This window comes from Alligator sinensis, unplaced genomic scaffold (genome assembly GCF_000455745.1).
Source record: "Alligator sinensis unplaced genomic scaffold, ASM45574v1 scaffold1011_1, whole genome shotgun sequence".
Classification (NCBI taxonomy): Eukaryota; Metazoa; Chordata; order Crocodylia; family Alligatoridae; genus Alligator; species Alligator sinensis.
Window position 1 is genome coordinate 2,335 of NW_005842785.1, and position 16,360 is coordinate 18,694.

Here is a 16,360-nt window from a genome sequence, read left to right on the forward strand (position 1 = left end):
CTGTAGATAAAATAGTGGAGAAAATATGAAGGCTTCAGCTTTCACAAAGCCTTGTAGATGGTAGGCAGTTCAAAAAGTTCTACTTTTTCTGAGTCCCACATAGAAGTACTTTGACTTATACAGATCTGAGAGACACTCCATCAAGAGCATTTCAGTTATTGTGGATGTACTTCCTTTTACAAGTTATCAGGCTAAATGATTAAATGAACTGCTTCCATACAGACTAGAAGACTTTCTTCTCTGGTTATTTAATAATTACATATCATATATTTCTTTCATTGACTTCTCAGGTAATTGAAGAAAAAAATGAGCATATAAGGGAGCTTGAAGCCCAGATAGAGTATCTAAAAAGTGATCAAGAACGTATCAAGAAAAACAGTGAAGATGAAATAGAACAGTTGAATGAAGTGATTGAAAAACTTCAGCAGATATTGAACGAAAGGTACCTGTAGACTTTGCTTCCTTTCAGGAGGATACAGAAAGTCTGAAATACCAGCTTGATACACTGTTGGCAGAAAAAGCTGCTTTGGAGATGCAAGTGGAAAATAATAGTGCAGAAGCCTCTCGTACAAAGGATGAGCTTGAGGAAACCAGATTAAAAATAAATCAGTTGAAGCAAGAAATAAATACGTTAAAGAGGGAACATGACAAGGTAACAGAAAAATATAAATTTATACTGATGAAAATTGATAAGGCACAATTAGAGGACAGAGGTGAAGACAAAAGTGAAAAATTGGAAGAAGGCCAAAGTGAAAGAACACAAGAATTGTTAGAAAATGAAATGCAACTTAGGGTTGTTGAAGAAAAGATCATAATCAGTAATCTGGAGGCAGAGCTGCAGCAGTATCAGGCCACTATTAAAGAAAAGGATTCAGAACTGTGCTGTTGTTACAATCAAATAGAGAAGCTGAAAGAGCAAGCCCAGGCTGAAACAGAAGTGCTTAAAAAGAAAATCCAGGAAATGAAAGAAATGCTTGAGGAAAAGTTAGCTGCTGCTCTTGTCAGTCAAGCTCAACTAAATGCAGTTCAGGAACATAGTAAATTCATGCAAGAAATTCAGGCCGCTTCAAAGGGTGTCAAAGAATCAAACAGAAATACACAAACAGAAAATTTAAATTGTATAACTGAAGAAGAAACAGAATCAAAATTATCAGTATTAACAGAGAGACTGTCAGAGATGGAGAACAAGCTGGCAAAGATGCAAAACAACCTGGAATTAGAAAAAGAAAATGTAGAAGTTTCACAGAAAGAGGCTAAAGAAAAAGAAAAGAGACTGTTAGAACTTCAGCAGTTAGTAGAAGAGATTAAAAACAAACACAAAGACGAGATTCAAGAGAGCCCTAAGCAGGCAGAGGTGCAAACATCTGAGGTAAATATTTGCGCACCACCTGACCTTTTGCTCACTTTACCTACAAATAAGGCAAAACACTTCTTTAATGAGACTAACAGTAGTTGTATTCTGTCATTGCAGAAGACATATAGTAGATATCCATTTATGCATTATTCTTCTTGAGTTACAAAGACATGAAAAGTTGTGCTTTAGATAAATTCCACTGACAGTTTCCCATAAAGATTTAGTTAAAATATATTCAGCCTTTTCTTGGACTTGAAGTCTTTAAAATAAAAGACACATTTTCTCTATTTTATGACTTTCTACAGAAGATAAGATAATTGTTGTATTTGTTGCAGTCAAGTTGATTTTGTATTACTTAGTTTGGAACATGTGTATTGATTTACTTATGAATATAATACAGTAAAAATGTACAAGCAGGTACACTTCATTCAAAGGGATTCCTCAAATAAAGATTTTTGGCCATATATAACCAAGACCAACAGCATCACCAGCTCTATTTATTCTACTTATATGGCTATCATTACTATAATCATTATAAATAGCTCTCTTCACAACCTCAGGAGGAGGGACATACCATTATCCTCATTTAAATATGGCTGACTGAAGCAGAAAAGGGTTCAGGAAGCATATGACAGAGCAAGGAATTGAACCCACATCATCCAAATTGCAGATCAATATCTAAACACTGGGGCGCAAACCATCCTGCCTCTCTTTATAAGGGGTCTTCTCCCTATCTCTCTTGGCAGTTCTTAAAGCCAGTCTCTCTGTCCAAGTCCCTCTGAGGTGTTTTACAGTTATTAAAATAGTATGGATTTAGCAGTTGTATATTTTAATATTGGAGCTATTCAGCACTATTCTTTTCCAGAAAACTATGTTCTGTTAATCAGGAACATCGCCCCATCTGCCTTTGGAAAAAATACAGGCATGAATTCACTTGGCACAGAATTAAGCTGACCTCATAAAACTGTAATGTAAACTTGAGAGAGGTTTATCATTTAAGTAACAGTCTTACTGTTGCTTTGTCCTGCTTCATATGATTTTGTTTGACCAGGAGGTTGTTTTCATTGCACATGGAGGAAGGAATTGAAACCAAGTCCATTAGGACTAACTTGACAACTCTTCAGAGCTCTGAAGATAACTTTGGGGGCGGGGGGGGAAGCATTCCACTTCATTATGAAGGCCTACATGGAGTCTACGTGGAAATCTGTTGGATATATTTGCAAAATTTCTATTCCTTATATTTCGTGGCATCCTGGAACATTCCCTTTTTTCTTTAGCGCTTGGCAAAAGTAACCCTGGAAAACCATGTGTATGTGTGTACAGCTCATATTTTTAAAACATGAGCTAATATAGCAATATAATAGCTTCAGAATTGAAAGTTTTTTAAAAAAAGAATAATGTCCATGGATGACACCCTTTCTTCCCACCTTGCACTCAGCTGTTTGTTAACACAGTCGACTTTAACATTGTGCTACCTTTGCTGCTTTTGAAGATTGAAAGCCCATTAGTTTTATCTTTGTCTCCTCAAAGACGGAGGTGATTGATCCTACAGCTTTTCACCTTCCAGCCTTGCTGCCTTAGGTCTTCAGTTTTCCACTCCATGGATCAAATATAGAGATTAAGTAAATGAGAAGTAAAATACAAAATGATACTCCTTTGTGATTTAAATGCTGAGGAAGGGGGAAGCAGAAATACCAAATCATGACAGCAACCACAACCTGAAAGAGATCCAGAAAGAATGAGGAAGTGTATGTGGCTTCAGTGACTTCCATCAACTGCTAGTTATGGCATCTGAGTTTGACCCCTGAGTCAAAGCTGAGTTGAGTCTTATCTTCCATTCTCCAAGAGAGAGATTCTGTGTTCTGTAGCTAGCAATTTTATTAAAATAAATCCTCAACTTTTCTTCAGGAAATGTAAGTTCCCACAGATCTTGGAGTTTAAAGCCTGAACCATTGGTGCAAAAGTGGCTGAATTAGTCAGAAATCTATATTAGATTTAATAATGTGAGCTGCCTTTAGTTTTCACAGAGTTATTGTTTGTTCACATTCCTGTTATTTTCTAGTAGCGTTCCAGAAAACTTCAAGATGATAACTTTTTTCACGACACTTTCACAAAACCTTTTTTTCTAGTTTGTGGATCCCAATTATCCTTGAAAATTGGACTTCTTCAATTAGTTTTGGGAAGATAGATTCATCAAACAACTACTTAAGATTTTCTCCCAGGTGTGGCTCAAGCTTAATTTTTGTGAGGTGTCATGCAGTAGTAATAAGAGAGGTCTTATTAACCATTTCTTATAATTTGTACTGATATAGGTAGTCTCAGAGTACACTTACGGTCAAGAAGGAAGTGTGTTCATTGATGGCCTTGAACTAGAGAAAATCAAAGCAGAGTCAGCTGCTGCCAAGGAAGAACTGAGCAGTTACAGAGAAAAAGTAGAAAAACTTCAAGAGGAATTAGTGGTAAGAATTAGATTATTGCCATACCTGTTCTATCTTGCACTGAAAAATTGTATTTTATAAAAACGATTTAGTATGCACTCATCATACATTTAGAAACAATATCTGATAACTAGGAACCTACCAAAATTGCAATTTTGTGATTTTCATGGAAACCATGATTTTAGGCAGGCCCCACAAAAAAACACAGACTCCACAAAAAAGCGCAAGGTCTGTACTTTTGGCAAACTCCCTGGAAAAAAAAAAAAACTCACCAAAAATAAAAGACTGGCTCCCCCTGGAGGGCCAGCAGTCTTTGTGGGCACTATGGCCCAGCCACACAGCCTGCCATAGGGGTTGGGGGAGAGGAGGGCTGCTGGCACAGCAAGATGGCTGCCACCTCTGCCCCTCACCATCAGTTGGTGGCGAGGGGCAGGGCAGCATGATGGACAGCCCTAGCAGCCAGTCAGCAGCAAGGAATGGGTCTGTATGACAGGCCTTTGCAGCCAATCAGCAGCAAGGGGTGGATCCACTGGGGCTCCTTGGCCAACCAACAGCATGGAGGGCCCACCATGCTCCTCCTGTGAAAATGGCTGGCAGGCCCGCAGTCTGCCCATGAACTTGGCTGGCAGCTGCCTTGACTTTGGTAGACTCCTGCTGATACACCAATTGAACATCTAATTCAGGTTAAGTCAGTGTGGTTCCATTAGCTTCAATAGAGCTATTTAACAGGACTGTGCGAAATTTCAGCAGCCATTTAGTTTCAGAGGTGTTGTGGGGCATTTCAGCGCCTGAAACACTGAATCTGAATCAAAACGGAAGGCTCAGAGACATCTCCAAAACGAAACGAGGCATCCAAAACGCTTTTAAAATGTTTTGGAAAATTTCAGAGTTTCAGAGCCAGGCTTGCAGGACAACAGCTGTACACTGCTACCCTGCCACGTGACTGAGTTCCACAGGGAGCGAGATCCATGCTGGTGGTCTCCTTGCTGCCACCGGCACTGCACGGGGCAGGCAGCAGCAGCAAGGAGACCCCCAGCGTGGATCTCTGTTTCCTGCGTCGCCAGGTCATGTGGCAGGGCAGTGCTGGTCCCTGCTGTGCAACCGGCTCCACAGGGAGCAGAGATCCAGGGCGGGCATTGGCGGCAAGGAGACCCCAGTACGGATCTCTGCTTCCTGCAGAGCCAGGTCGCACGGCAGGGCAGTGCTGGTCCCTGCTGCATGACCTGGTTCTGCAGGGAGCTGAGATCCAGGGCTGCACGGGGTGGGCAGCATCAGCGAGGAGACCCCAATGTGGATCTCTGTTCCCTGCAGAACTGAGTCATGCAGCAGGGACCAGTAAGCTTGCTCTCTGCTCTGCACTGCTTCCCTGCCCCGCGACCTGGCGTGACAGGGATTAGAGATCCACACGCGGTCTCCTCGCCTGCACGGAGGGCACTGGCCCTCCCCAAGACAAGCCACCCACAGCCCTGCCCGGCTGGGTAGAGCTGTGCAAAGCTTCGCTTGCAGCCTGTTTGAAACAGATTCAGAGGAGATTCAGCCAAAATGAAACAGGACAGTGATCCGAAATACCGAAACGAATCACTGTCCTCTGAAATGGCTGAATTGCAACTGAATCGAAATGCAGCCTTTTCACACGGCCTTACTGTTTAAGTTTATGTGAGCAAAAGAATCTAGCCCTCCCTTTCTTCTACTAACTTTGTGTTCTCATGTAACAGATATAATCAGGATAAAAACATTTTAATCTAAAATATATCTGTGATAACTCTGTATGGAGAGCACTTTAAAAATACTGACCTTGGAGGTTCTGCAATTCAAATTCTTTACATTTGTAGGTGAGAGAAGAAAATGTGGCCCATTTGCAAGAAGAACTACACCAAGTCAAGGACAATCTAGTTCAAACTGAAAAAAAGCTTGCCAATTATGTGAGAAAGGAAAAGGAAATAGCAGGACTTGCAAGCAGAAAGGATGTTGACAAAACAGACAGTGTTTCTACTAAAAAGCCTGCTCAAATCAGAAAAAGCTCATCTCGTACTGATAAAACTAGGCAAATCAATAGCTGGAGCCAAACTTCACAGGTCCTTGTTAAAGATGCAGAAATCCAAATTGATTTACCTAGTGGATGTTCCTCTGAGGAAGTTGCAGAGATCATAAGAGAGTTTACTGAGAAAATTGACCAAATGCAAGAGCTCCATGCTGCTGAAATCATGGACATGGAAACTAGGCATATTTCTGAAGCTGAAGCCTTGAAAAGAGAGCAATTTGTTGCAGTCCAGGTATTAATGGATGAATGTAATGCTTTGAAAGAAGTCATAGAGACTCTGAGAGTTAAAGAGGAGGTATATATTGTATTTTATACATATTATGTCACTTTGCATGATATAAAGAATTGTTTTGGTTCATATACCTGCTATCAAGTCTATTTTGAGACTTCTTAAAGATGAAAAACAAGGCTATGCGATTAAGGCACTGTAAGGTATTTGGACTGGTATGGAGTTACCCACTTAGTAAGTGTTTCTGGATCCCTCCACAACCCTCAAGAAGTGATCACACTTTGCCATCTTGTAGGCACCTGCAGCCTGCTGCCCCTGTACATGGCCAGTTCTGTGGGTTGATGAAACATATGGGTCAGGCTATGGACCTGAACCTTTGTAGTCCCTGTTTTAAATGAATTGTGTATCACCAGCGAGTTGAAGAAGCAGTTCCTGTGCTTCCCTCAGCAGTTCTGTTCATTTATGATGGTGTTTTTTTTCTTTTGAAGTTTTAAATGTTCTTTTCCAAATGTAGGGGGGCTCCATTCCTGGGTTAGTGCACTCAGCATCTTACCAGGCCAGAGATGGATGCTCTAGTGGTAAGAAAAAATGTTTAGTCTTCACACTTTTTGCAATAGTAACATTTGGGGTTTTGTTTTTTTATCATGGACTTTATTTGTATACTAAACAATAGTAACAAAATACCTATGCCAGCACAATGGACACTAACAACAGTCATTTTACATACAATAATATATTAATCCTGAAAGTGCCCATCATAGTGATTTGCCCACAATGATGCTAGAGCAAATCAAGATTGTATTAAGAAGTCATAGAGACTCTGAGAGTTAAAGAGGAGGTATATATTGTATTTTATACATATTATGTCACTTTGCATGATATAAAGAACTGTTATCTAGGAACTTATTTTCATGTTTTCAGCTTTTCTTTTGTACTTTTAGTTCACAGCAGCAAAAGCATTTAAAGTTCAGGAGAAACCACAGCACAAGCAGTATATTAATCCTATCAACAAGTCCCATCCTAGATCCCATATTTCTGCTTCTGCAGGCTGCAACTGCCCTTTTGTTCTCCTTTGCCTATGATCTTTTCCCAAGAACATCCAGTATCTGTAATGAAAATCTGATCCAGTTTAAACCAACTTTGAAACCAACATCATCCTTTGTTTGGTGTGGTAGATTTCCATGTGAGAAGGATTCCTTGCTTTAAGACCCATATCTCAAGAAGCAAAACATTAAAAAAAACCAAAAAACATTGTAATAACACAAGACAAAGAATTTAAATAAACCCACTAGCACAAATGTTGTCAAACTATTTCATTACATAAGCAAAAGTGATGAGCACAACATCTTTGTATTTATTTTAATTTCTTTAGATAGAAATGTTGGGATTATTTTCAAGAAGGACCCTGTAATCTGATTCCTTCTCCAACAGGAGAGTCCTCCTTTCTTTCTTTTTACTGATTTTGGCATTTCTTTAGGGTAGCTTTCTCAGTTATCCTGAGACTATAAAGCTGGAGTCCCCCTGGAACACTACAGTGAGTGGGAGCAGGTGTTGTTTTCTCCTGGTCTTTTTATAAGGAGGCAGAGACTATGGGAATGGGAAAGGGTCAGTTTGTGTAATGTACATGAGTGTTCATGAATGTGTCAGTTTTGTCTTCCTGATATTTAAAATGTTTGGGTTTTTTGCTACTTTTTTTTTTTATGCGAACAGAAACTTATCTAATGAAGAACCTCCCAGTTATAAATTAGAAAACCACACTGGCGCGCAATCATTTGTTGAAACAAAAAAAAAATAGGCATAATTTCTTTTGTCTTTTGGGGCTTTCACAGTTGTTCAAGTTGCATACTTTCCCCTTTGCTTTAGACTCTAGTTCAGACTGGGGTCAAGGGATTTATGCTGCTCCGAGCCAGGGGTCTGACACAATATCAGAAGGAATGGGAGATGAAGGTGAAGCCTCAACAGACTTACTTCCAAAGAAAATAAAGGTACAGCAGAGAGATGGCTTTTACTTTATTAATAAATAAACATGGGACAGGCATCAGGCATGTGCCCTACATTACTAGGGGTTGGAGGTGGGGGCCCGTGCCACCAGGCAGATTGCATAGTGGCATATAGCCCTGAGTCTGGTTGCAGACTGAACTCACGCGCTGTCCCAGTCCAGCTCACAGGGCAGTGTTATCTATCCAACAGGTATCCCCATGGGTCCAGAAATTTGGCAGCAGAGGAGTGGTGGCAGAAATAATTGCCACATTAATGCTGCCAATTATTGCTTCCACAGCTTCCCCACCAACACATTTCTAGACCTGTGGGGATTTATTTTACTTGCATATAATGTACACTCCAGTTTCCACCTGCTTGTTTTGGAGAAAAAGGCACAGGTTACATGCAAGAAAAATACAGTATCTGCTAAAACACTATTAAAGAACTAGGCACCTTTGGCCCACCGAGTCGCAATTCTGATCATGTTTACCCACTCATCTCTACGTAAGCGAAAGCTTTCTTTGCGTAAGCAGCCTCTTTTCTCTGATTCACTAAGTGATGCCAGAATCCAGCTTGTGTGAAACAGGATAACTAATTTTATTCCTATTTTATTTACAGGGTTTGCTGAGAGCAGTCCATCATGAAGGTGTACAGGTACTCTCTCTCTCAGAATTTCCCTATAGTGAAAGAGAGACATCATCTCTTAAACAAGGGCCAGAATTATGGCTTGAGGAAAGGAAAACTTTTCTGAGCACCATTTCGTCTTTGAAGGATTTAATTACAAAAATGCAACTGCACAGGGAAGCTGAGGTACAAACAATAACTCTTCATATATCAATATTTCTAAGGCCTAATGACTTATCTTTGATATTTTCATAATTCTCTTCTTAGCCTAGAATGTGAGAAATAAGCAGTAATTGCAACTACAGGTAACATTTGTAGAATGCGATTGTATGTAAATAGCATTACATTTTATTATTTTTGTTAGGTGCATTGGTGCCATTTGTATATGCCATTGATTATTAACCAGGATGTTGTAGCACCTGGGGTTGTCAAAATGGTACCATATTTACTTGTATGTAAAACGACCCTGAATATAAGACAACCCCTCAGTAATTAGATTCTGTATGTGGAAAACGTATACATTTATTATAAATGTCCAGGTATAGAATCTAATTATCAGAGGGTTGTCTTGAATTCATCCCTCTCCCACTACTACAGTACAAAAAATAGTACTGGGGGAGTCAGATGACTGAGGGTCAGGTTGCCCCTTTGCCCTCTGTCCCACATCACTTCTTCCCCCTGCCACCTTCCTGCCCTCCGTTACTGTCAAACCCACCTCAGGCTCTGTCCTCCCTCAAGCACAACATGGTAGAAAGTGAGTGGAAGTGAGCTGTACATGACAGTAGGGGGGGAAGGGACAGAGGGGAGGGCAGAAGCTGCAGAGGGGGACAGGAGACTGACGTGGGTCTAACTCTGGCCCTAACCCAGACTCAGAGTGCAGAATCTAATTATCATTGCTTGCCTCCACCCCTGCCTTGTTGATTTGAAATGCAGTGCACCAAAAAAACACTGACTTTTCAATAAACATACCCATAAGGACTTGCATATATGGAAATTACTATGGGTAAGTTAATGCAGAATTGATGCATTTTAACTTGTGGCAAAATGCTGCAAATTTCAGCCCAGGTACTCTATAAACATACTTCTAAGCAGCACTTTTATACCTACTTATCCATAGTTCAAACTATGTATGGTATTAGTCCAGAGCCAAAAGGCTTATGAGTTATCATATAGTTCATTTTGCTGGGCCCCAGCAGAGTCAACAGTGTTTCAAGCCATGGTGACCCCACAGTCCAGCACTACTCAGTATGTGTATGTGTACTCCAGATACCCTTCCCTCCCTCCCCCACCCTCACCTGCAAGAAGGGAGCCATGTTAGCCCCCAGCTTGAGACTGGAACCGGGTATTCTTGTCACAAGGCCTGGAACCCTCCAAAAATGTATATGCAGATGAGGTGTAGGGCTACCTGGTGCACCTCCACTCCATGGAGGGCAGGACCACGCTAATCAGATGTGATATGCTGAGAGAGGAGGCAACAGTCTCTCTCAGCTACATAGAAGTTCAGTGATGTGTGCCAGACATTTACAGCTCATGAAGAAATAAGAATTGTTGGAAATGGAAAAGAAAGGTACTGTTCAGCTGTGAGAATGAAGAGGAAGTTTAAATATATTTGATGTAGTTGTTCACCAGGACTTGAAAAAGAGTTGGCGCTGAAGAAAAATAAACACAGTGGGCACTATATTTTATTCAAATGGGCTGCACTGACCTACCCTTCTGTTGAGCTTTTCTAATTTTTAGATATGCAAAGAAGAAAAAATGTTTATAAGATATGCTTTGTTGTCTTATTGTAAGGCTTTATAAAGCTTGCTTGTGTCACAATCATTATAAAAAATTGGTCCTATTCCATCTGCCTGACTTCTGTTCATTTCCAGCAATTTGCTTTGTGTTGTAGAGTGCTCAGTATACATTTGTTTTTAGTCCTGTGAGAAATTTTTTGGGTCCTTGTTTAAGTATGGACATTCATCTTTTAACAATGCAAGATCCATGGGAGAGGCAACAGTTACAGAATATAAATACTTTGCAAATATTTCAGAACTTTGCAAATATTTCTAGAAGTTTCTATGTCATGAACAATGTCACATGTGGCAAGACATCAGTTCCTTTTAAGCATTATCCCAGGAAACCTTCTGTGCATAGGGATAGCGGTGGCCATTTGAGAATCCCCAATACTTCTACAAAACACAGCTAAGATAATATCTATTTTATAAAATTCATTAACTCAGTACATAGTGGCATGGTACAGTACAGTATGACTTAGTTCCATAATAAATACAAGCTGTGAAAACCAAAGGCAATATAATACAATCACACCAGACAGAATTTTGCCACATAAGCTACATTTTCAACAAAGAAATCTAAGTTGCTCCTGTAAAAAATTCAAATGTCAGTTTGCTTACAGAAAAGATGGCATTTATGCATACTAAGGGAATAACAGCACATTTATAGTATGTGTGTTTATGAAGCCTACTATATATGCAATGGTGCACAAAGCTATCAAATAAGAGAAGCAGTGTTCCACTGACTGAGCACCTTTAAGATTTAGAACTTGATTCAGTCAGTATTCTTGAAATTCTGTTAAATAGTTGATTCCTTTTATCCCATTGTAGGTTTATGCAAGTTGTGAGTCTTCTGAAAATGTCCCAGACTGGCGAAGTGAACTTCTGCATGCTGTTCAGCAGGTCTTCATAAGAGAACAAGACATTCTTCTAGCTGCATTTCAAACAGAACTGGCAGAATTAGGTGCAAGGGATGCAGTGGTATTGATGGGCCAGTTAGATCACAGACTTCAAGAACAGGTAACAAAAAACACACTTCTATTCAAAATTTCCATGCTAAATCTTAATTTGTGATGTATCATTACAATGGAAAAACATAAAGCAACTCCTATTATAATGGTGTCTTAATTATTACTTATTTGAAAAATGGTTTGATTATCTAAACACTATAAATGCTCAAGTAGTAGTAATGTTCCATAGATCTTTAAATAAGATTGCTGCTTTGATAACATTTTCTGGACTTTTACCATTAAATTTGTTTTTAAATACTGACAGGGTATTGAACAAAGAGCAGCAATGGACTGTCTTCAGAATGCAGACAGAAGAAGTTTGCTAATGGAAATTCAAGTATTACAATCCCAGATGAACAGTAGAAAAACTAATGTAAAGAGAGAACAAGAGATTGATCCAAAAAGCCAAGGTGTGGTAATATGTACAGATATGTGCACGTTTGCTTATGGAGAAGTTTTTATAATATTTTTTCTGTTGTGACCTTCCTCTCTTTGTCCTTTATCATTTTGAGTATTCTGCACTTCCAATGTTACGTAACCAGCTTACCTCACAAAAATTTAGAAAGCTTTCTTGTGCTCATACTCCTACCACTGATGACTAATTTAGAGAGATGCTGAGCTATTTTGAAAGTGAATCACATACTGAAGTTGGCATCTTCAGGATTTTTTTCCAAGTATATACTTCAGTGTTTGGGTCTCCCAGCTTTGAAAGGTTGCTGAAGAGTCAGAGTTACTGAATGTATTAAGTCAGAAATAGACTTAAAGAGGAAAATGTTCAAACTTCAGGTGTATGTACTGTAAATTTTAATACTCAAACCTAGACTTTCTCTGCACTTAGACAAGTATTTTTTAATATCACAGAATATTGCACACTATTAAAATGCATGGTTTTACTTTAAATAGTAATGGAATTGTGTTAGAATGTCCATATACTCTACAGAATGCACATATTTTTGCTTGACTATAATTCTTATAATGATAATGGATTGCAGTCATTTTTGTCATACTATGAATACACAATTATCATTCTGTCTTTTATTTAGATTTTAAGTGAATTCATGCAAGGGTGAAATTCATTTCTCTAATGAGGGCCCAGGGTCTATTCACCGGCATTTTGAAAGGAGCATAAGTACTGTGTGGATCTTGTGTTTACTGTCTCTGCAGGGACAAATATCACAACAAATGAGTAGTGTTATATGTCAGAAATCACCTAGTAACTTGCATATTAATGATATTTTTCTCTAGAAATGCTGGAGTACAATATGCAGCAGAAGCAGTCACAGATACTGGAGATGCAAGTTGAACTTCGTAGTGTGAAAGAGAGAGCAGCAGAACTTCAGGAACAGCTGAATTCTGAAAAAATGACAGTTGCTGAACTGAAGAATGAACTTGCACAGGCTAAGTTAGAACTTGAAACAACTCTAAAAGCCCAGCACAAACACTTCAAAGATCTAGAAACCATCAGGTGTGGCTCTAAACAGCTAACATTTTACACTGCCATTGTAAATGCTGTTTTTTTTATAGTCTCATAAATTGCTGTATTAATTTTTTTGAGGAAATAGATAAAAAGATATAAATGCTTCTCAAGTTTTCTGGAAAACATTGACAAAGAGCTAACTGGCTAAAAGATATTCCTATGCAGATAAGGAAATTTGGAGGAGGGGGTTAGTTTCACATTTAATGTTAACAACCTAAGGACAAATTTGTTTTGATTCCTATGTTCACTTTAGAGCAGCATATACAACATTGTAACTTTCTTATTCACTTCATTAATTCAGTAGTAGCAGAAATGTGAAGACTGACATAAAATAAGAAAATTACACAGAGGACTTGGATAGTATTCATGTATTCATGCTACAATGTGCTGGCTCTGCAGGGACCTGTTTCCAGGCAGTGTTGTCCCAGTTCCCACTCATCTGCAATGGGGCCAGGTCTTCAGGGCCTTGCAAGCAACGTTGGTCTTGTTCTGACAGCTGCACTAGTCTCCAGCCTTGGGTTGCCTACAAAGCCCTTCAAAGTTCTCTTGTCTCAGGCAGCCTCATGGTGGCAACAGCTGATCAGGCAAGCCTATCAGTAAGTTTATTAGACCAACTGAATAGTTGGAAAAAAAATTATTTGCAGGAAGGTGTTTGTACCTCAGCTTGCCAAAAAGAAAAGTTTTTCCAACTATTTAGTTGGTCTAATAAAAGATATCACATTTACTCAAAGAACCTTGTCTGTTTGAAATAGGAACATTTTTGTGGGGGATTTGCCATTTTTGTGAGATCAGAGGCAAAAATACCAGGATGCTGAATTTGAAATCATGCTTACAAATTCCTTTTAATTAGATTTGTAAATATGTTTCCTGCATATTGATATAAAGAGTAGCTTAATATGTGCCCATCTGTTAAATTCAGTGACAGAAAAGTAATTGCACACGTTTTTGGTTGCTGGGTGATTTTTTTTAAACTTTTCCAGCCTGTGTGCCTTCCTGGGAAATATGCTAACTATTTAGCTGTAGAGTAGATGTAGGCTGATCCTGGCCAGTACACTACAAAGGCAGAGTGAGCATGTGTGTCCTATGGGCGTATTGTATGGGGATTAGAGAGTGAGGTCCCTACTCACTGACATGACTCCTCGCAGCCCCTGTTCTATCCCCTAGCATTCATCCCTATTTGTCCATAAATCCCCATCCCCTCCTCATGAGCATTTCCCTGTTTAGTTCCTTTTTGAAAATAAGTGTGAGTTGCTTAGGTGTTAGCTATAGCTGTGTTGGTCTAAGAACATATGCAAACAAGTTTATTTGGGTAAATGTGATATCTTTTATTAGACTAATTGATTTAGTTGGTCTCATAAAAGATATCACATTTACCCAAATAAACTTGCCTGTCTGTGAATCTCTTAGTAATTTTGTGCTGTGTTCAGATTGCATGTCCCTAAAATTAAGAAAAAGATACCTTTGACAGAAATATTTTAGCAACATAATTCCCTGCCCTATGGCTCTAGGTTTTGGCTAAGCACTGCGTTCAGACTGTTGCTGACCATGTACAGATTCTGTTAATATTGCATAACCCCAGGAACGAGCTACCCATGTGGAAACTGGCAAACTGAAAGTCTTTGGCAGCTCTTTTGGTTTCTCTTTCATGTAATCCCTTTGCCACAAGAGCTGGGCTGACATTTACCTTAATGAGTTTTCTTGTGTCCTCTTCCATGAAACCATTTCAGTTTTATTTCCATAAAGAGGTAGTGTATACCATATCCACTGGTAGGGATGGTAAGCAACTAAGAACATTTTGGGTAAATGTTAAAAATATCTGGGGACTTATTGAGGGGTTCAGTATCTCAAGAACCCTTAGAACAAAAACCCCAAACACTAAATGTGCTCTATGCCCTAACTCGACTCCCAAGTTTCAGGATAACCTGAGTAAGTATGTGGTTGTTAGAGCACTTAAGAGGTGAGTTATAAATAAAATGAGGTTTGTAGCTGAGTATAGAATAACATTTTCCCATAAGGTTTGAATGTTTTTGACATCATAAAGCATCCTGAAGGTTGTATGTGTTTATCTTTGCTAGGACTGAGGTTAAAGAAAAAGCAACCGAATTAGATGTATTAAAGGATACAATGGCCAATGAACAGAAAAAATCAAGAGAGCTACAATGGGCTTTGGAAAAGGAAAAAGCAAAAATGGAACGCAATGAGGAAAGAGGAAGAGAAGAGCTTGAGGTGTGTGAAATTAACCTGAACAGTAGAAGGCATACAGATAGCATCCTTATTCTCTACTTAACATTGTTTATGTACTGTGCAGTCTGTGCACCAGATTGTGCCCTGTGCTGCTTCAGGACATTCCCTTGAGTTGGAGGTACAGAGAATTTCTCCCATAAAAGGGTCAAGACAGAAAGGGCCTAATACAAATTCCATTTTACTGACATAGTTGGGCTTTGTGTCAGCCTCATGGGCTGGATCCAGACAAGCAGGTGTGTTAAATCATTTGCAGTGCTGCTAATTTGCAGCACCAAGGCAAAATCTGCTACCAGGATTTTCCAGTAGCAAAAAAAAATACCCATGAAAAAAAAAGCAGTGCAAAACATGCCAAAGTGGCATGCGCTGGGACAAATGCGGAGATGGGGGAGCAGGCAGCTTCCTCCCCTGTCTCTGCGCACTGTGGAACCCCTGTACTGAGGCACCCTGAACCCCAGCCAGCCTCTCGCTGGCTGGCTGAGGTGCAGAGTGCCCCAAGATTGGGGAGCAAGCAGCCATAGGCTGGCTCTCCCCTGTCTCCGCATGCCTCAGAGCAGACCCCCAGCTGCAGAGCCACCACACTGAGGCATGTGGAGCCCCCATCTCAAGGAATGCTGCACCCCAGTCAGCTTCTCCCCGGCTGGCTGGGGCTCAGTGTGCCTTGAGACAGGGGGAGCGGCTGGCTCGGGCTCAGTGTGCCTCGAGACGGGGACTCCACATGTCTAAGCATGGGGGCTCCACACCAGAGCCCCCGCACTGAGGCATACGGAGACAGGGGAGCAGCCAGCCCAGGGCTGCCTGCTGTCCCATCTCAAGGCTCTGTGCCCCAGCCAGCCAGGGAGTGGTTGGCTAATTTGCCAGGTGCCTCAGTGCAGGGGCTGCACAGAGCTGGGGGAGCAGCAGCCTAGGACAGCCTGCTCCCCTATCTCCATGTGCTGCTCCCCAGCTGGCTGGAGCACAAGGTGCCTCAGCACAGAGGCTATCTGCCAGCTAGCCCCACGGTGAGGGGCACTGTGCCCCAGTCAAGCCCCACTAAAGCACATGGAGCAACAGGACAGTGGGCTCCTATAGTGTGCAGGAAGCCTGGTCCAACACATTGGAAATCCAGCTCATTGAAGACTCAAGTAATGGAGTCTGCTGGAGCACAGAAATTGACACACTCCAACAGCCTTCCATGTCACGTGTATCAGC

General features: G+C 40.4%; 1 protein-coding gene across 1 annotated transcript in view; it reads left to right on the plus strand.

The window, feature by feature from the left end:
- Nucleotides 1-290: 290 nt before the first annotated feature.
- LOC102388217 (A-kinase anchor protein 9-like) overlaps nt 291-16,360 on the plus strand; it is a gene marked incomplete at its 5' end in the record, with an annotated part of 37,802 nt that continues 21,732 nt past the window's right edge. The window contains 11 exon segments of the mRNA XM_014525327.2: nt 291-426; nt 429-1,369; nt 3,667-3,813; nt 5,625-6,128; nt 6,577-6,640; nt 7,926-8,047; nt 8,661-8,852; nt 11,273-11,461; nt 11,717-11,861; nt 12,697-12,916; nt 15,004-15,154. Of these exon segments, the coding sequence (XP_014380813.1) occupies nt 291-426; nt 429-1,369; nt 3,667-3,813; nt 5,625-6,128; nt 6,577-6,640; nt 7,926-8,047; nt 8,661-8,852; nt 11,273-11,461; nt 11,717-11,861; nt 12,697-12,916; nt 15,004-15,154 (2,811 nt within the window).